At 43.9% G+C, this 20,785-nt stretch overlaps 1 protein-coding gene across 1 annotated transcript in view; it reads left to right on the top strand.

The window, feature by feature from the left end:
* LOC139755703 (uncharacterized) overlaps positions 1-17,505 on the top strand; it is a 29,711-nt gene extending 12,206 nt beyond the window's left edge. The window contains exons 2-6 of the mRNA XM_071674348.1: positions 3,270-3,428; positions 7,255-7,498; positions 7,678-7,805; positions 13,757-13,952; positions 17,404-17,505. Coding sequence (XP_071530449.1) covers positions 3,270-3,428; positions 7,255-7,498; positions 7,678-7,805; positions 13,757-13,952; positions 17,404-17,438 — 762 coding nt within the window. The 3' untranslated portion in view covers positions 17,439-17,505. The remainder of the gene's footprint in view (positions 1-3,269; positions 3,429-7,254; positions 7,499-7,677; positions 7,806-13,756; positions 13,953-17,403) is intronic.
* The last annotated feature ends 3,280 nt before the right edge of the window (positions 17,506-20,785 follow it).

Raw genomic sequence — 20,785 nt, 5'->3', positions numbered from 1 at the left:
GGAGGATCAAGGCCAAGATCAGGAGGAGAGAGGTAGGAGGGGTTCAGGTGTGAGGAAGTGAACAGTGAATGAGATTATGATGGTGCTTTGTGGAGCGGATGGAAAATGTACCTCAGATAACGAAAAAGATAATGGATAGAAAGTTGCGTAGAAAACAAATTCAACATGAAATAAGGATGGACAAGAAAGGAAAACGAGAATGGAAGTGGAGTAATGCGAGAGAGAATTTCCTCGAGTACATAATGAGAGATCGTAGTTGATAGGATTGCCGAGGGAGATTGGATATTAAGATATTATGCATGGCTGGGGTCAAGAAGCATCGTAGTAGGAGGTGTGGTGGTTCACAGAGTGGTATACCACAGGGAGGGTGATGAGTGACTGCTGGAGAGGAAGGAGAGACATAGAAGGCGAATTCATCATTGTGGTTTCATGTGTCCGAGTAAGGTTGTGGGAAGAATGCTCTAAATGAGAAAACTGGTGATTGAATGACCGTAGGACGAATAACCATCGTTTGTCTGAAGAAGATAAGATAATCCATGCAAACGTTATTACAAAACATAAAGCTTCCTCTAAATGAAATGGACACAAGTAATGGAAGATAAAATGATTCGCTGGACGAACGGACAGGCTTATATCCCGACGCTACAGTTACCAATTTGAAGCCACAGTTTTGGAAGCATATTTCTTGGGACTACGAACAGTGGTGTCATCTGGTCAATACGTCGAGCATCTGGCCTCTAAGGAAAGAGATCATAGGGAACGGCACAGAACTACTCAGAAGTGCGACAGGGGATGTGGAAGAGTCAGGGTCATCCAAGGCTGAGTCATAGGAGGAAAGGGTGTTTAGATGTTATTTTGTCTTTAGCAAAGACAACCATAGTGTCGTCGTAACGGAGAGGTCGACAGGTGGTATGGCAGACGTTGTCACAGATGTATTTGGTTAGAGACCAGAATGATCAGTCACTCTTTACCGGATAAAGAAACGCTTTCGGTTGCTGAAAACTAAATGCGAATCAGATTTTATTTATCTTGCCCTAAAGACCTCAGATCAGGAATAACTTAACCAGATACTCGCGGAAGAGATTGTTTGAGAGGACGATGTATATACTACCATCCCCACAACAATAACCTTTACTATACGCCCAGCGGAGGTAGAAGCATCACCTGGGGAGGGGTAGTAATGCTTTCAAAGACATTTCAAAACTATTCTCTTGTCATAAGTGAGTCTAGTCACGTCAGTGAAGTACAATTACTGAAGAGGAGTCAGTCGGAAGAATGTGCAATTTGTCAGTATGAATCATGAGTACAAATGTTTGGTTAATCTTTAAAATAGTTAGATATGATGTACCTTGGAGTAATAATCAATATTAATCTTAAGTAAGGTAAACAATGCCAAGATGCATACAATATATCTAGTAGGATGTTAGGTTTCATAGCTAGCATTGTACACTTCAGAATAAAAGATACGTTATTAAATCTTTATATTTCCCTGGTTAGACCTCATTTAGAGTACACCGTTCACTTCTGGTCACCAAACCTGATCAAAGGTAAAGAGACGTCTGAACAAAAAAAGAAGAACAAACTCATCCCTTCACTCAGAAATGTTTTTATGAAATGATAGACTCAAAGACGTAAAATTATTCTTTCTTAGAAAAGCATAGACTCCGAGGAGACCTGATAGAAGTGTTCAAAATATTGAATAAGTTCGATAACATATACGAAAATTTCTTCACCTTAGAGATTCAAATACAATCATTCACATTTCAGCTTGAACCTTTAGAGCTAAGCTGTCGGCTTCAGTGTCTCTAACTTTCTCTTATCTCTCTTCTAGCAAACAGGCTCTGGTCTGACATATTACATACTTTCATTAACTAGCCCGAAGACTTTCATGATTGCTCCATCACTAACAGCGTATATTATTCTTTCAAAAGCTTCACTTAGTTTCATATGTTCCTCTGTATGACTCAGGTTTTATGTTCCTCTTCAGTCTTCATTCTCTGCGTCTGTTAATCAGCTGCCGAAATTTGATGTAAGCTTCCCTGCCCTTTACCGTCGGTAGATTCTCTGGGTTCTTGTCATTTCCTTTAACTCAACAGCTGCCGATATTGCTCCAAATGCACCTCTCGGCTACATGAACAGCTGCCAATATTGCTCCGAATGCACCTCCCTGCCCACTACTGCACGAAAATTCTGGACACGTTTTAGTCCTTTCCTCTAACTGAACAACCTCCAGTACATCTAAAAAAGATTCATCAAACATCATTTGCTCTTTAATTACTTTATCTTCTTTTCTCTGATTTTGTATCTCCTGAATCCCTTGCACTAAACTGAAATTTTAATCTTACCCAGAGACTATATTCCTCAGATTCCTAATTTGCTCTCTCATATTATGATTCTCTTCATGATCCTTGAAATGATTCCTCGGTTCCTTGAACTCCTGCTCTAGATATGTTACTTTCCGGTTTTGTTCCTTGACAAATGCCATAACATCTTCTCTGGTGGTTGATCTTTCATCTCTCTCGTATATTCTTTGCAGATCTAGTAATGACTGACTGGTCTTGTTACATTCTTGTATTTGGTTCCATGCCAGACTTTCCTGGCTTTAGCAGTGACACAGGTCTCAAAATGATCCCCCCAAAGTCATGATATCAATAATGTGGAAGCTTACCAGAACAAAATAGTCTTAATCGTGAGGGAAATTTACACTAAAACACTAACCACTTGAAGTCAGAACTGCACTTCTATATCGTAACTTAGTTGCCCTTATTCACTTCCCAGTGTTGACCATTTCTTGAAAATTAGTTGTCTTAAAGAAAAATGATTCACTAAAGTTGGCAACGCTTTGAACCCTGGAAGCTTCCACTCCCAAGCCTTATAAAACTCCAAAATACCGACGCCACTCAAAATGAATATGTAATGCAAACATCACGCAGGTGCCCCTCCACATTCTACTCCCCACCCAACCTTACTTGTAGATGATAGGCTCCATGAGCTTCAGGCCTTCCAAAATCTTGAAAGACAGAGCCTGGAGGCTTATTCTATTTGGTGATGACACGGCAGTGTGTGTGTGTGTGTGTGTGTGTGTGTGTTATTTTGTAATCAGGATATCACCTAGATTTTAAACATTTCTTTATCATTCTAATACCCTGAAGCATCAGAACAGATTCGATGAAAAGCTTGTGCTAATTGTAACACCTAATTTATTTGATTTTTGGTTACGGAAATGAGGCGAGAAGAGAGAGTTAGAAGGTGAGACATTCCGTCCTCAGGTGAGGCGGTCGCTGAGGGCATTCCTGGAGAATGAGTGGAGGAGGCTGTACGTCCTGACCCAGCAGCAGGAGCAGGGAGCCCACGACGGGACACAACCTGACGCAGAGGACCCGTCAGTCAGAGAGGCTCGGGACAAGTCTAGGAGGAGGAGGAGGGAGGTGAGGCGGTGAGGAGTGTTTACTACTGGTGAATATGACGGTAGGTGGAGGTGAGACAGGCAGGTGACGGTAGGTTGAGCTGGGACTGGCATATGACGGTAGGTGGAGGTGGAACAGGCAAATGACGGTTGGTTGAGGTGCGACAGGCAGGTGACGGTGGGTGGAGGTAGGACGGGGAGGTGACAGTAGGTGGAGGTGGTACAGGGAGGTGACAGTAGGTGGAGATGAAACGGACAGGTTATGTGGCTCAAGGTCTGTCTCTCAACTACCGCACTTTTCCTGTTTCGCCCATTGCTCTCCTAACTCTACGAATTATATATCTTTCTTCCCATACAGATGGCGGAGGGAGTGAAGCCCTTACGTTTTCCACTTTCAGTGATTTAAGCAAATCATATCCCACTCTACCCACATTCTTGACCGCTGTGGCCACTACCCTGATGTTCTGAATCTGTTTTACACCTCTAGTCCGCCTCACTGTAACTATAACGCCTCGCCCTCAATGGTTCATCTGATTCCACTCTCATAAATGTCTATTTCAACGGCATCTTCCCCTCCAGTGGCCCCTTCTGGGGGTAAATACTGGCACCTGAACAAAGCTGACAGAAATAGCTTAGAGCACGTATCTTCTTCTCTGACTTTCCTTGGGCAATCCACCGTCTCTTATGTGGTGATGCTTCTGCCTCCGCCAGACACATAGCAGAGTTTATCCTTGAAGGAACGGAAACATTTATTCCCTACTCTTCCAAAACGACCTCTTCATCCAATCCATGTTTCAACCGTTCCTGTTCTGAAGCCATTCAGGCAAGGAATCAGGCCTATCGGGCTTAGAAAAACTCTCCTTCCCCTGACTGCCATTCATATTTTATCACTGCTCGTAATCACTGCAAAGGCGATATCCGTGAGGAGAAAGCTTTCCCTTATCTAAATGAAGTGCGATAACCTCTCCTCGTCATCCACTCGTAGGTCTTTCTGGTCTTTAGCTATTGGCAGCTCTAACAACTGTTGCTCTACTTTTCCTTCACTTTTCCGTTCTGACGGCACTATAGCTGTCTCACCCGTAGACAAAGCCGCTCTCTCTGGTTCCCGTTTCTCCTCTAACTCCACCTTAGATGACTCTAACATTCCGTCACCGCCTGATGCTCCTCTTACTTATCCTATGCCTCTCCCCGTAATCTCTTTTCGGACTGTCCGAAAAGCGCTTCTCTCTCTTTGGACACAAGCAAGAGTGTGCCTCTGAACTTGAACCAGTGCTTGCTCGTTTGTTCCGTTTCTGGTTAAAAACCACAACTTTTCTCTCTTCTTGGAAGCATGCATTGATACATCCCATCCCTGGCAGAGAAGGGTGACCGTTCTGACCTGTCCAACTACCGTCCTATTGCTTTGACATTCACTGTTTTCAAAATCTTTGAATCCCTCAACTCTCATGTCCTTAGACACCTTAAATCTCATAGCTGATCACCATTATGGCTTCCACGTGGCGATATCCATCGGTGATATTCTTTCCTATCTTACCAATGTCTGGTTATCATCCCTGAAAGATTTTTTGGGAGTCTTGTGTAGCTGCCCTTGACATATTCAAAGCTTTTGAAGGGTGTGACATCGGGTCTCACCTCTAAGCTCCTGTCTTTTGCCTTTCCTCCCTCTCTTTGCTCCATATCTAATCTCCGGCTGATCTACCTCTGTGGTTATTGACGGATCAAACTCTCCTCCTTTCTCCCTCGACAGTGGTGTACCTCAAGGCTCTGTCCTGTCATCTACTCGTTTTCTCTTTTTCTTTTTATCAACAATATCCTTTCTTTCACAAATAACCAAATGCACTCATACACTGACGACTGAACACTGCATTCATCAACATCCTTCAAATTTACTTCATCTTCTTTCACTAGATCTGTATCTCGTCTTTACACAGCTTCCTCAGTAAACTCAGACTTGGACAGGATATCTCAGCGGGGTAGGCGAAATCTAGATAATTTCAATGCCTCCAAGATCCAATTTCTACACATTTCTCTATCGAAAACTCTTCACAACTTTCGTCTTTCCTTTGACAGTTCTGTAATTTCACCTCTTGACTCAATGAACATATCTGGTATTGCTGTAACATACACCCTATCTTGGAAACCCAACATTACGGAAATAGCTTAGACTGCCTCTAAGAAATTGGGAGTCCTGTTTAGATGACCAATTTCATTTTCTCTGAATAGTTGCTCCATTCATACAAAGGATTGATTCGTTCTTGTATAGAATACTGCTTTCACATTTGGGGTGGTTTTAGCTCTACATATTTACTTGACAAAGTTGGCTCGAAAGCGGACCTACTTGTAAGCTTCCCCAGGCTAACTTGCAAACTAAACTCTTTGCCCTACGCCGCAATGCTGGTTCTCTTTCCTTCTTCTGTATGTATTACTTTGCTTCTGCTTCCGAGAGCCGGCTGTTTGTGTGCCCACACCACTAGGTAGACCACCTAATACTGGGCAAGCTGCTGCGCCGCATGATTACTGTGTGACCGCTGGCAAGTCAAGGGTGTTGGGCCGTTTTGATACCTGCTTCTTTCCCTACACTTTGAAGCTTTGCAACTCTCTACCCTCTCATTTCTTTTCCAAGAAGTATGACCTGGCACATTCTAAAAGGCAGGTTATCACTTCCTTAAAATTTCATAAATACTTTCCCTTGTCTCTTCTTTTTTCATTTCGTAATCCTCTCTATATTTCAATTAAGGTACGTGACTGGCGCTTCCAACGTAAAAAACAAAGTCAAGTTGGAACACCAAGTGAAGGCTGAGTTTAGATTTCTGAAAGTCAAATTCATTAAGAATTGTAATGGAAATGCTGAAGCTGAAAGCAGCATTAAGCAAAGATGAAAAATTCAAATGTTTACCAAAAGCTGTAAAAAAAGACAACTAAAAGCGTAGAGTGCGCATGAAGCTTTCATAAAGGACTATTGTTCCAAGCTGCGATGTACAGCTGAGAAAGCATGGATCATAAAGATCAGGACGGGGTAGAGATAGTTAACTTACTAAGTATAATTGGCAGTAGGAGAGACAGAATGACGAACGAAGATGTGAGGAAGACGTGTGTGATATGGAATGCATTAGAAAGGCGCGTGGATGAAAGTAATTTGGTGTTACAGTTATCCTATGGAAAATAAGAAGTTGGTTAAGAAGGTATATGATAGGACAATCAAAGGTACAAGGAGCACAGATACAACCTCAGAAGTGGGAAGGTGCACCGAGAAAAACTAAATGGAAGGATTTTGTCTACAGACTTATGTGAATGGAAGCGATGTTCTCACTAGATAAACAGAAATAGCGTTCCAAATGAAAGAATAATCATTTATATGAGTATGGATGGCAGTGTGTCACTTTGACACACGGGGTGTGGGTTGAGGACGAGTGTGGATGATAGGCTGTGTGCACCTGACCCAACCCCTGGGTGGAGGAATGGAGTTAATGTTGATAGGTAGGTAAAAGGTTAGGTAGAAAGATAGAGAGATGAATGTAGACAGAATGTTGCTGTCCCAGTCATCTTGTTCAGTAAATGAACCAAGAAATAAAGTAAAACCTCACTTGGCTATCACCAATATCTGATTCATCTAAAGTTAATTTCTTAACTCAAACTAGTATCCCTTAAACAAGATGAACTTTAGATATACCTTTAAACCCATGGAATTATAGGTTCGATACTCAAGACTAAAGTAAGAAATCTCTTTCTCATACTGTAGCTTTTGGTAAATATAGTCTGTCATGGAACATAGGCTCTTCATCAAGGTTCCGTTAAAGAACTACTGTTGCCTGACACAGCGATCATGGCTTATCTCTGGTCACTGACAGGCCTACCTGGCTCGCCCGTCCTCCACATCTGAACCCGATCTCGTTCACTTCGACATAGAATGGAACTTTCGACCAGTCAGCGTCACTACAGAGGAAGCCAGATCATCCAGCGGTACACCTGGACAGTCGAACGGTACTGGTGGGGTCTCAAACGGTACGGCTGGCCCTTCAAATGGCACCTCAGGTCACGTGAACAGTAGCTCGGGGCCGTCCGATTCGACGCCAGACTGGGCGAGGCCTCAAAGTAAGTGTTGTGGCTACGCTATGGATTACAATGCTTCATCACTCGTCTTATTCCGCTCTGTACAACTGTAGTAACAGTTCATGAAGTGAATTTTGACCCCAGTTCTCCCTCCCTTCTCCCCACATTTGTTGATTGATTCACACTCTCTTTCTCTCTCCTTGTTGCTCCTCTTCGCTCAGAATTCCTGCAGAAGCCAAAGTTCGCAGGACGTCGAGGGATGGTCGGGGAGCCGTACGTGGCGTCGCTCGGGCCCAACCCGTCCCCTCGCTACATCCACATCCTCAAACCCACCAACAGCTGTAGAGAGGTAAGCACCTGCCTTATGATAGATCTGTGATAACATGTACATTGTCTTCATTCTTATGTAATTCTATGTCAATCTTTTTCAGTACCTTTCAATAAACTTACAATAAGATTAATTCAGACAGGGACTAAGACAATACTGATTTTTATCCATAAATTTGCTGTCAATTCTAGCCTTAATCTTTGACTAAATTTGGTTATATTCACTTTTATTTTTTGTTTGTAATCAGGAAATTACCTATCTCTGGTGATATATTGTCCGTTTCTATCGCGAACACCAACTAATTGTTCTGCGACGACACGCGCGACGTTTACAAGCAGGCACAGATGCCGATTTTTTTTTCCCCATACACCGTGTAGGGCAAAGAGACGATGACCAGGTTACAGACATCAGTGGCTTAGGGTAATGATGATACCGTCTCCTTACCTTCTATCTTCACATTCTTCCCTTCTTTGATACAAATCTTTATAAGACAAAAGTTTCAGAGTCTATCAGGCTTCTAGCGATAGTTTCTGTCTTTTGGTGCGAAGAGCATCCAAATTCTCGCCTGTCGCTGCTGCCAACAAGAGGGAGGAGGTTATGCAGTTACAGTACCGGCCCCTCCCACGACTCTTGGCCTTTAGTAGATCTGATCCTTTCTTCATTAACCATTATTCGTGGTTTTTCTACTAATCTTTATCTTGCTGAATACCATCTTACTTCTCGCATAGACTCAGTCATCTAATACTGTCTTCAGTCGTCCTTGTCACATCTCCAGCCATGATTTTCACTTACAGTTTCGCTTTAAAGGAGGAGTCAGACAGTCTGTACTCCGGCACTAGTACCTCCTGCCCCTTGCACCGCTCATGGACCATGACTCTCTAAACTTTGACTTTATTTGGCTTATGATTTGCCTTCCAACTGCCACCTTTTTCTCTGTTCTGCCTACTGCTCTCCTGGCTCTACAAACTTTATAACTTTCTTTGACTATCTTAATTCTTGCTACGAGGTAGTGACATCTACTAATCCTCAAGTTGAGGGCCTCTGCTTGAAAAATTTTAATGTACAACACAGGCAATGGCTGAAATCCTCCCAAGCAGATTGTGGAGCAATAAAAACCCTCACGTTTTCCATTCTTAGCGAAGTAAAGCAAAGCATCAGTCGCTCTATCCATGCTCAACAGGGTCAAGATCGCTTCTCCAACGGTCTAGATTTATTTACTTCCTCTACGTCTTTAAGGTATAGTTACATAATTCCAATCCCGATTAGTTTTGTTTGATATGGCACGAGCAAAACAAGACACAGTCAAGGCCAACCTCGGTTGAAAGAAGAAAATGTTACAGAGAAAACAATTTATAAATTGATTATGGCTCCTCAGGTGATTGAAGACTTGGCTATCATTAGTAGTAAGGTTCTAGGAAGAAGGAAAGTCGAAAGGGGAAGATGACTCCACAATTAAGCTGTTCCGTGAAATAAGGGACACACAGACATCTCACAAGAGCAGTGGCGTAGATAAAACCTGTAGAACATGGCAATGGCATCAACATCGTGGCGTACAGAAAGGGATTCAGACTGGACAAAGGAGCTGCCCAGGAAAAGGAAACAGTTGGCTTTCGCTCTTACTTTCGCATATAGAGAGGTGGAAGAAGAATCACCAGTGACATCTGAGCAGTACACCAAATTAGGGTGAATATAACCCCTGTAGATATGAAATAACTGCTCACAATTAGAACAATTACGGCAACAAACAATATGGATAGTTTTGAAGCAAAATGATTTGTAACAACTTTTGTTGTACCGCATTTCTTTGCCCTATCGTTTCAAAGATACTGTAACTGCTACTCCCAATGATAAAGCATCTGTCTTTTGCTTTCTTTTTCCATGAACTTCACCTTGGATGACTTAACATTTCCTAAATCCTTTACGTACCCCTTGGTGATCCCAACCAACCCCACCCAGTAATCTTTCTTCGTTATGCTCTAGGAGAACAAGTTCAATTCTCGCAGTCTCTCCTCATATGATTTGTTACGAGGGGAGGTAATTTAGTTGCTCTTCGCTGCACTGTTCCCAATTTAAGGATATCCTTGCTTAAGGTGTGTGTGTGTGGGGGGGGAGGGGGGCGCGAAAGTATACTGCATATTCGAGGTGGGGGTCTAACTAGACTTGGGTATAGTGACAATATCACATCCTTGTTTTTGTATATAAAGTTTCTGTCAATAAATCATAACATCTTATTTGCTTTCTTGGCAGCTTCATTGCAATGCTAGGAGAATTTGAAGTCACTAGAGACAGTGACCCCTAATTCCTCAAACTAGTGATGTAACAACTGGCATTTATTGACGTTAAATGGCTTTTGCCATTTGATAGATTATCCAGCGATTTTATCTAGATCCTCTTGTTATCTTATCCTATCCTCTTCAGGGAATATGGCATTGCCGATCTTTGTGTCATTTGCAAATTTGGATACTAGGTTATTTAGCCTTACGTCAGTATCGTTAATATCGATGATGAAAAGTGTAGGCCCAACCAAGTACGGATCTCTGGGGAACCCCACTAGAAATGGGTGACCACGGTGATGATTCACTATTCATTACGATTCTCTGCTTCCTGTGACGTAACCAGGCTTCTGTCCAGTTTCATATGCAACCAATAATTCCAAAGCCCAGTTTTTATGCATTAACTTAACGTGAGGATTTTGTAGAATGCTATCTAGAAGTTCAGAAATTTGTCTTGTCGTGGGTACTGAATAATTATTCATTATAGAATTCAAGAAGGTTTTTAAGGCATCATTTGCGCCTTCTAAAACTATGCTGAGTATTATTGGTCGGGCTGTTTTGTTCCATGTTGACTACGATCTTAATAATCAATTCCGAAAGTTTACAGATAATTGATGTGAGGATGATGGGAAAATAATTGCCAGGCAAATTCGCGGCTTCTCTTTATGTATATAGGAGTGACGTCTGTCAGTCTTCTCCAGTCCCGTAGGACTATTCCATCCTGGAGAGATTTATTGACATTATAGGTTAACGGTCCGACAATGTCGTGTTTGACGTTTTTAGAACGATCAGGACCCGGGCCTTTATGTCTTCAGCTTACTATCTGTGTTATTACTTCTCTAACTATGGTGGTAAATTCTTATATCGCGTCTGCTATTCATCAGTCTCAAAATTTGTGTCATTGTTTTCTAGCGTAAAAACAGAACTTAAAAACTTGTTCAGGGTTGTTGCTGTGCTTTTATCGTCCACGATGGGTTCCTCATTCTCGTTTCCTAGGGATCTTATTCCACTTCTTATATATCTCTTATTATTGATATATCTCTAAAATCTTTTATGATCTTTATTACTATCTCTTGCAATACTCAATATAATATTCTCTTTTGGCTTGTTTGATAAGACTTTTCATGTGTCTTCTGACTGCCAATACATGAAATTCAGAGGAAGAATAAACATAGAATGTTTCATACATTTTTTAATAAGTATGCCACCACAAGGAGCCCCAGGAAGAACACTAGTAGAAATAGCTTACAGACAACACATCCAAACATGTCATTGTCTGATTTCTTAAGCTTTTAGAGATTATATCTGCGTCGTTTAGCTCTTGCAACATCATGGGGGTACCATTTAGGCTTGTTTCAGGTCTGATTTTTTTGTCATGCATGGGAATGAGCGTAACTTGATGGTGTATGAACTGACACTTAAAACTGGCCCTTGATTCCTCTGGGCATGAACCAACAAGGTTGAGACTCTTTAAAGTCTCGCGCAGCCCATCAAAATCCGCCCTTTTAAAGTTAGAGGTAACAGTACTGGTTTTAGGGGGACTCGGCTTTGATATCTACGTCGAACCTAATCATGTTGCGGTCACAAGTGCCTAGATATTCGCCAAAATGGGTATTGCTTACTAAAAACTCTTGGGATGCAAGAACTAAATGTAGTATATCTCCTCGTCGACTCGTTGGCAGTTTGGTGGAGAAAATTGTCTTCGACAAACTAATAAGTTTAACAGATTCACTTCCTACACTCGAGAAAGTTCACCAGTTGCCTTCAGGAAGATTAAACCAAGAATGATCAAGTCAGTATCCTATATTGCTCGTTGTAAACTCCCGTACATGACAGTTTCAATATCTGCTGGCTGACTAGAGCGTCTATATACGACGTTTATGTAAAGTTTGGAAGATTCAGCGTTAATCTGAACACACACGTGTTCAGCAGCAGCAGATGTAGTCTGAATTTCAGTGGGGTTTAGGTAAGATTTTACACACAGTAAAGTTCCATCTCCTTGACCGTCTCTGTCCCTTACAGATGATTTGTAATGTGGTAGATTGTACTCACTAATCACATCGCTGTTTTTCGTGTTCAGAAATGTTTCTGTTAAACCAATGATATGAACGTGTTCACTGTCTACCAGACAATGTAATTGAGCTGTTATGTTTCGCATGGATCACATATTCATGTGAAGTCCATCTAATTTCTTGGAATGATTTCTGTAGGAGACTTGGGGGCGTCATTTGGTGACCGGCTATTTTAAGACCGAGGTGTGACAAGCTCCCATGATCGGCATCCCTGACGTCACTGTCCTGGTGGGTTGGGGAGGGGATTCAATCTGACCTCCCTTGTGTGACATGTAATATAACCCGACCCGACCTCAACCGCCCATTTGATGTGGTCGACTCACCGACCTCAGCCAAGTCTTAAAAAAAGAATTTCCTCTGCAGCCGTAAGGCAATTTAATCTTTGATTCGCACAGCTAAGAGTTGAATGAACACTGAAACACATGCGAACACAAGCGAACACTAAATTCTTATGAGAACATGAGATCAAACAGAAAAACATGAGAAAACGAAAGATGAAACATATAAAGATACGATCGATCATTGAAGCACATGGGAACACGAACAATGAAGCACGTGGGAACACGAACAATGAAGCACGTGGGAACACGAACAATGAAGCAACGTGGGAACACGAACAATGAAGCACGTGGGAACACGAACAATGAAGCAACGTGGGAACACGAACAATGAAGCACGTGGGAACACGTACAATGAAGCACATGGGAACACGAACAATGAAGCACATGGGAACACGAACAATGAAGCACGTGGGAACACGAACAATGAAGCACGTGGGAGCACGAACAATGAAGCACGTGGGAACACGAACAATGAAGCACGTGGGAACACGAACAATGAAGCTCATGGGAACACGAACAATGAAGCTCATGGGAACACGAACAATGAAGCACGTGGGAACACGAACAATGAAGCACGTGGGAACACGAACAATGAAGCACGTGGGAACACGAACAATGAAGCACGTGGGAACACGAACAATGAAGCACGTGGGAACACGAACAATGAAGCACGTGGGAACACGAACAATAAAGCACGTGGGAACACGAACAATGAAGCACGTGGGAACACGAACAATGAAGCACGTGGGAACACGAACAATGAAGCACGTGGGAACACGAACAATGAAGCACGTGGGAACACGAACAATGAAGCACGTGGGAACACGAACAATGAAGCACGTGGGAACACGAACAATGAAGCACGTGGGAACACGTACAGTAAAGCACGTGGGAGCACGTACAATCAAGCAACTGGGAATATGAATAATGAAGCACGTGGGAACACGAACAATGAAGCACGTGGGAACACGAACAATAAAGCACGTGGGAACACGTACAATGAAGCACGTGGGAACACGTACAATGAAGCACGTGGGAACACGAACAATAAAGCACGTGGGAACACGTACAATGAAGCACGACCAAACACTGAGACATAAGAACACGACCAAACGCCAGTAGAACACAGTGATGCCTGACGCAGGCAGGGAGAGAGGCAGCTCTCATCCACTACCGTAAGAATATGGCTGGTCAGTAGTTCAGCATTAGCAAAACCTTTCTCCTCTTTAATTATGATTCTGATGATGATTTACTATGGCTTTCCTCCCTGGACATTCCTGCCGCAGGTGTGGATGCGGTTGTGTCCGCCGCAGCCTGCGTCCTCCCGGCCACCCCGACCCACGCCCAAACCGCCTCCGCAGCTTCGGCTGGTGTACGCGGGGGGCGGCGCGCCTTGCCCCACGCCCACGACCCTGCTCCTCATGCAGCAGCCAGCAGGAGCTCACAACGTTACCGTCTTCCATGGCGTCGTCTGTATTGGAGGTCAGTCGATCAACACCACCTCCACACACAACGTTGCTCCCCATACTTACATTACTGTATGAACCTAAACTACATTACATACTTAAATTACTGGATGTACCTAAGTTATATAGCGTACTGGATCCTAAATCATACAAGGTACCTAGATCAATGTATATACCGCTTATATGATACTATACATAGATTACTGTATGCACCCAAGCCACAATACTTCCCATGATTACTGTACCCAAGTTATGTTACATAGCTAGATCACTGTATGTACCACATATGTTATATACCTAGATTACTGCATGTACTTCAGTTATATCATATATGTAGATCACTGTATGTAGATTACTGTATGTACCAAAATCATTCTACATACCTAGATTACTGTATATACTCATAATTCTCTATCAAGTTGGATGACTAAAGAAAGTAATAACTTCATTAAGCGAAACAAAATTAGGCTCGACTTAATGAACATCCTTAGTATTATTGTAATATGCACACTAGCTTGGCAATCCCACATTGGGGGAACAGCCAAGTCTGCCTCTAAGAAACTGGGAGTTCTGTTTAGACGTCGAAATTTCTTTTCTTCCGAACAGTTGCACCGTTTATACAAAGGATTTGTCCTTGTATGGGGTACTGCTCTCACATTTGGAGTTGTTCTAGTGGTCCGCCGTATAAACTCCCTCAGGCTTATTCAAAAACCTGACCAATTTGCCCTACGCCGCTATGTTGGTTCACTTTCAATCTTCTATAAATATTACTTTGGTTTTTGCTCCCGAGAGTTGGTTGCTTGTGTGCCCCACCACTAGCTAGACCACGCAATAATTGACAAGCTGCTGCGTCGCATCATTACCATGTGGCCGTTGGCAACTCAAGGGTGGGCCGTTTTGATAACTGTTTCCTTCCCTACACCTCGAAGCTCTGGAACTCTCTATCTTCTTATGTCTTTCCCAGTAACTGTGACCTGACACATTTCAAAAGACCGGTCTTTCGCGTCCACCAAAATTCGTAAAGCTTATCCTTGTCTCTCCATTTTTCCCTTTCATTAACCTCTATAGTTTAAGACCCTACCTTGATGTGGACTTTTGTCCGTGACTGGAGCCTTAAAAAAAAAGTTAGGTGCCTAAAGAATCAAAATGATTTTGACAAAGCGATGGAGTGGACACTGACAGCCACTTCAACCTATTCTCTTAATAAACAAAATCAAACTTTTTTTTTCCTGTGTCAGATTTGAGCCTCCATCGACGGAAACCCCATCCACAGCCAGGGTGGGGAACTTCTCATACTCTCATTTTCCTAATGAATATCCATGGCAGTATACCTCTCCATACTGCATGGTGTGCCTTCTCAGCTTTCTGTCCTGCCGGCTTTTGTGCCGGAGGGGGTGTTAGATGGGGAGCTGCCTTATGCTTTATCATTCCGTCCTTACCACAAATAAGATTATGACCTGATAATGGACTATTGGATCTCTTGTTATCTGTCATTTCCAAGCACTCCTTCCGAGTCTTCCCATCATATACCCCATCGTCTCACCTACCCTCCTCACTGTGCACCTCCTCACTCATCCATAAGGGAGGTGGTGGACCTATGATTCAAGTCAATAACATTCTAATGTACCCAGATTATAAACTGATGCTAATGCATGCGATTCTAAATCATGATGAAATAAATGACAAGATTGACTTTTAGAATAGTATATTGGGCCTCCAAAACCAGGCAAAGAAAATGATATCATTCTATGTAAGAAAAGACTAAGACTTTAGTGTAAAATGGAGGCACCGCCTCCTCCTCTTCCAGGAAACAGGAGACACTTCTATCACCTTGACCTTTCTCACATCTTCCTCAGATAGAACATCGCTGGACATGAGACCCGTCCAACTGTTTGTCTTCTTCAAGAAAATAGATGTAGTCGTCCTCCAGGAGACAAGTGCTTATGACTATGTCCCATCTTGTCTATCAGGCTAGTCTGGCCTCAACTCCACTCTTAGAGCCCGTGGTCTTAGCAAGGTTTACTGCACGTAATTCTACTCCCTCTCCCTCAGCCACACGTCCCCCACGCAAATGCTTCATCTTCTGAAATTCTGTTCATTATTATTACCTTCCCAGGCCTTAGTCCAGGTGGTCAAGGTGCTCTTCACAGGAGTCCTTGGTTCTCAAGCTATACAGGATGAGCATCATCGTTATGTCACGCTTATCTCTCAAGATTCTGATGGTCGTCATCCGCTTGATGCTGGTCTCTTGCCTAATGTTAATGGATCTCTCCGTGGTCACCTCTCTGATCGAAAGTGGATTATCTAATGATTGTCTCTTACTACATTCGGTCTCCGTTGCTTCCCGGCCTCATTGATACCATCATGCCAGGGACCTTGAAGTCACTCTTACAGTACATATCTGACAGGAGTAAAACTTATAGGGAGGAGGCCTCCCTTAACTTTTGTAGCGAGGCTTCTGTAGCAGACCTGCAGTTCTTCAGTCAACCTCTCACATTGCCTCTTCATCCCTTTTTACCGTGAGACCTTAAGAGGGCCGTGAAAGGAGGTATGGATCCTAGGAACTGGACTGATATCAAAATCTGGTAAAACCTGGTGTATTTTTGGGACAAAATGAAAATACAAGATGAGACAAGATAACCGGTTCCGATGTGGTAATTCTTCGTCCTCTGTCTTCTGTCTCAGGAAGGTTGGGAGGAAGGTCACGTATTAGGATACTGGCGTTTCCGTACACTGGTCGGGATGTTGCCTCCGTCATAGATGACTGGGCCAGAGCTGCTTCCGCGCTTACTCTGATACTCTCCCCAACAGGCTGGCCAGCGACGGGTTGTCCTTCAGGCACGGAATGCAGAGGTACCAACAGATGTCGTTTGAGATCTGGAAGAACGCACCTGGGCTGGAGGACTAGGCGTATCATATACTCTCTCTAAATGTCCTAGTGATCCCTTTCTTAATCATTCTGACTTCAGTTATAAGATCGGAACCCTTCATGATATCTGGAAAACTACTATTGTTGTTCGGATCCAAAAGTTTCTCATCTTCTATACCAGCCACACGTCTAGATGAGGGTAATGAACTTCCTGTGTCGCGTCCAACTTCATCATTGGCTGCTTTACGTACCAGTACCGACAGCTTCACTGCTAGTAACAGTGCGCTAATGGATTGTTCTGTTGCTGCCGCCTACAGCAACAAGAACGGCAGATATTCCCGACTTTCTTGATATATGGAAAGCATTTGAACAGGTCAGTCTGGAATGGTAGTCTAGCTTCGTTCCAGACCAGCCACGAGAGCAGGAACATGATTTAAGGAAGCCAACGTGTCATATAGAGTGGTAAGGTCGTCGGTGCCAAGTGGTAGGTACTACCCCAACACCGGTGGCGGGGGAAGGGGCTCCGAACTTAGCTTTTCCCGCATGGCGTTTCTTGCAGAATTCAGATTTTTCTTACAATGTCAGATTCTCGTTTCAGATGAGATCGAGATAACTTCTATGCGGAGAACCTAACTTCCCATTCTCGCTCACAATATACGAGAATGGTGTAGCCACAGGGAGGCTCAGCGCTTGCTGCGAGCACCGCTACGCCCCTGGCAGTCGTCTGGGAGGTCGCTCAGGCCATCTCAGGGTCGTCGAGATCGTTGGGGGAGAACCTTGTCTCAGGTGAGGAGGGTGGGCGAGGGGGATATCCCAGCTACACATTTTCAATGCATCCAGCTTTGCTCTTATTCAGTGAGGGTACAGTAAGCAGTTACCCTCATCTAATTCACAGTAGCTTCACCTTACGTCTGGTATACTCCTAAAGTCAACCAGATCAATTGCAAGTCTTCAATCATGTTTTTAGATGAAGGAAAATCACAGAACTCTTCTCGATTATCCATTTCGGTCGACTTAAGTTTGGGACGAGATAAAAGACCCCATAATACAGCCTTCTACCCTCCCAACACACCTTCCGTCATCGTCCTATATCCTCAACATCTCTACCGTGATTTTACTTTACGTTTATACTATTGAGGATAATACAATCATGAGAGAGAGAGAGAGAGAGAGAGAGAGAGAGAGAGAGAGAGAGAGAGAGAGAGAGAGAGAGAGAGAGAGAGAGAGAGAATATGTACAGTGAAAAACAAGTCGGTTCTCGGTTTTGTCCGAGGATTATTTACATCTGGAGAAACATAATAAGAGGATTTTCTCGACTACATCTAGGCAGTTGGCAAGCCTGACCATACTGAAGCTTCATATGTGTGGTTGGTTCGGATGAAGGTTCGAATAACCCCAGGCGAATTTTAAGGCCCGTATCATTATCTAGTCTTGCCAGTTACGTATCTGGATGTCGTTTGTGGCGTTACACAAGAACAATAATCGGTTGATTTAGATGAATTTAAAATAATATTAGGTACGAACTCTCAGAAATAATTTACCTTTATCTGAGGAAATTCGCTGACGTGTGTGTGTGGAATCAGTGCTCAGAGATACCAACCGCTCGTATTACGCGAGGAAGCGCCCGCCAGAAGTGTCACCTTGCACGAGATGTTTTCACCTAATTCGAAGAACAGACTTTTGTCGTTCACTATACGTTTGACGAGACATTGCGAAAAAGGCACGGCTGCCAAGTAGTGTTCACCGCAAGAAAAATCAGAGTTGAGACTCACGAGTGGTGTGGGCTACGTGGTATCATTCGTTACGTGTGGGAGATGGAGAGATTGTGTGTACGTGGATTGGATGCCAGCAGTCCAGGTGTGGGTGAAGAAGAAAGAAAAGACAGTAACCTGCTCGGGGAGGGGACCGTGACAGCTACTAAAACTACTGGAGAGAGAGAGAGAGAGAGAGAGAGAGAGAGAGAGAGAGAGAGAGAGAGAGAGAGAGAGAGAGAGAGAGAGAGAGTGTAGATCGTCCACCTCGCTATATTGTCCACGGTAAATATGCTCTAGACGCCCTTAGTCTCCGGCAGTTGTGTCCACTCCACACCAACATTCACCTCATCCATACGCCCCCCTACCCTCATCCCCTATTCTATTCATCCACCTGATTCTCTTCGTCTTTTTTCCCCATGCTTTCACTTCACTCACAGGTAATGAGCTTACATTAGAGATGAAAAAATTTCTTCGAGTGTAATCCACAGATTGTTTCTGAACAGGTCGTCATGCCTGATGCTGGAGTATGACAACCTTTCTCGTTTTCTACTAAGGTGTCAGCTGAGGGTGGTGGAGAAGCGGCACCAGTCTCGTCGACGTGTTCGTCACACCAAGACTAGAGATGTTACGCCGCCACCAGACGACGCTCCACCATATACGCCACCCGAAGACACAGGTAAAGTCTGGCACTTTCTGACATGGCTCTTCATATGTCAGTCTTATAACGTCAGCGTATTCTTTTCTTTTTGAGCGGGAATGACACAAGATCATTAACGTTTTGACATCTGGATTACAGGGAGTGAAACGGGCACCACAGATGAGGCCAGTACTGATAGTAAGGGTAGCGAGGACGTGACCAGTCACACCACCACCAGTAGTGGCAGCAGTAGCAGCAGCAGCAGCAGCAGCAGACGAGAACGTCCTGCCAGCGACACAAGCCATGGGACTCTGGTGTCCGAGGCAGGGAGCAAGGTTGCCTCAACAAGGTCGTCCAGCAGCAACAGTACATCCAGCGACATTGAGTCAGGTAGTCCTTCAGGACCAACTTCATGTGCGACACTGATGAGGAAGTTTCCCAAGAGCGCCGTCGTCCTGTGTCTGCTGAGTCGTGCAACGGACCGTCAGACCTCGAGGTGGCAGCAGCACTTGGAGTGGTCACGAGGCCTCTGGAGCAATCAGATGAAGAGCTAAACCATCGCGAGAAGTCTACACCTACAGACACGTCGCCACTGAATACTGGTGGGTCGTCACCAACGCACACGACCAAGAAAGACACGGAGGGCACCATTACGCGACGTGGGAGATACAGCTCCTCCAGAAGTCGAAGCAGTCGTCATAGTACTACATTCAGCAGTTCGGAGGGCAAGTCTGACGCTATGAATAGTCGACTCAGCCGGCAAGACTCACGAAGCAACCGAAGACGATCGTTCAATGTTTCCAGCAGCTTAGAAGGTCAGTTAGGAGGCGCAACATCTCGTCAGAGCTCCATCCACGAAAACAGTCGACCAGGCTCATCTAAAAGCCAAAGGCGAGCTGGTAGCACTGGGAGTCAACACAGCAGAGGGGTTATCTGGGAAGGCAGTGACAAGGTTGACAGCTTTTATAGTCAGCAAAAGTTTACTTCGTCGTCCTGGCAGCGATGCTCATGCGGTTCCTGGCAGTGCAACCGACGTGTCTTACGGCAGTTCCTGGGAAGAGGAGGACGAAGATAAAGAAGAGGAAGAAGCTGAGGCATATGGAAGACACAGATGATGACGATGAAGCAGAGAGAGTGAAGAAGATGGTGATATCGAAGAAAATGTGGAAAGTTCTGAGAAAGAGCTTAGCGACGAGAGTACAAACAATGACGAGGACTCATTGTCAAGTGAAGTGGTAAACATCGAAGAAGACTCGAGAGAAGAGGAAGTAGCAGATGTGGACGAAGGAGGTGGATTCTGAACACGCTGAACCTGAGAAAGAAGATGGGTCAAAAGAGGAAGTTGCTGAAGATGTGGTAGAAGGAAAGTGTGCTGAAGTTTCCGTTAGCGAAGATGTAGATGACGGTTCCGACATCGTTCAACTGTCTAGTAGCGAAGCAGAAGTTGTTGAGGAAGACGAAGAAAAAAGAGAATAGTGGCTGATGGCAGGAAAGATGATGGGTTAGTGAGTAGAATGAAGAGAGAGGGTAAACAGAGCATAAAGAAAGGTATCGGTGTACCGGAGCGAAAGAATATCAAAATTTGGTGT

Source organism: Panulirus ornatus, chromosome 19 (assembly GCF_036320965.1).
Source record: "Panulirus ornatus isolate Po-2019 chromosome 19, ASM3632096v1, whole genome shotgun sequence".
Classification (NCBI taxonomy): Eukaryota; Metazoa; Arthropoda; class Malacostraca; order Decapoda; family Palinuridae; genus Panulirus; species Panulirus ornatus.
This window is presented reverse-complemented; position numbering and strand designations above follow the sequence as displayed.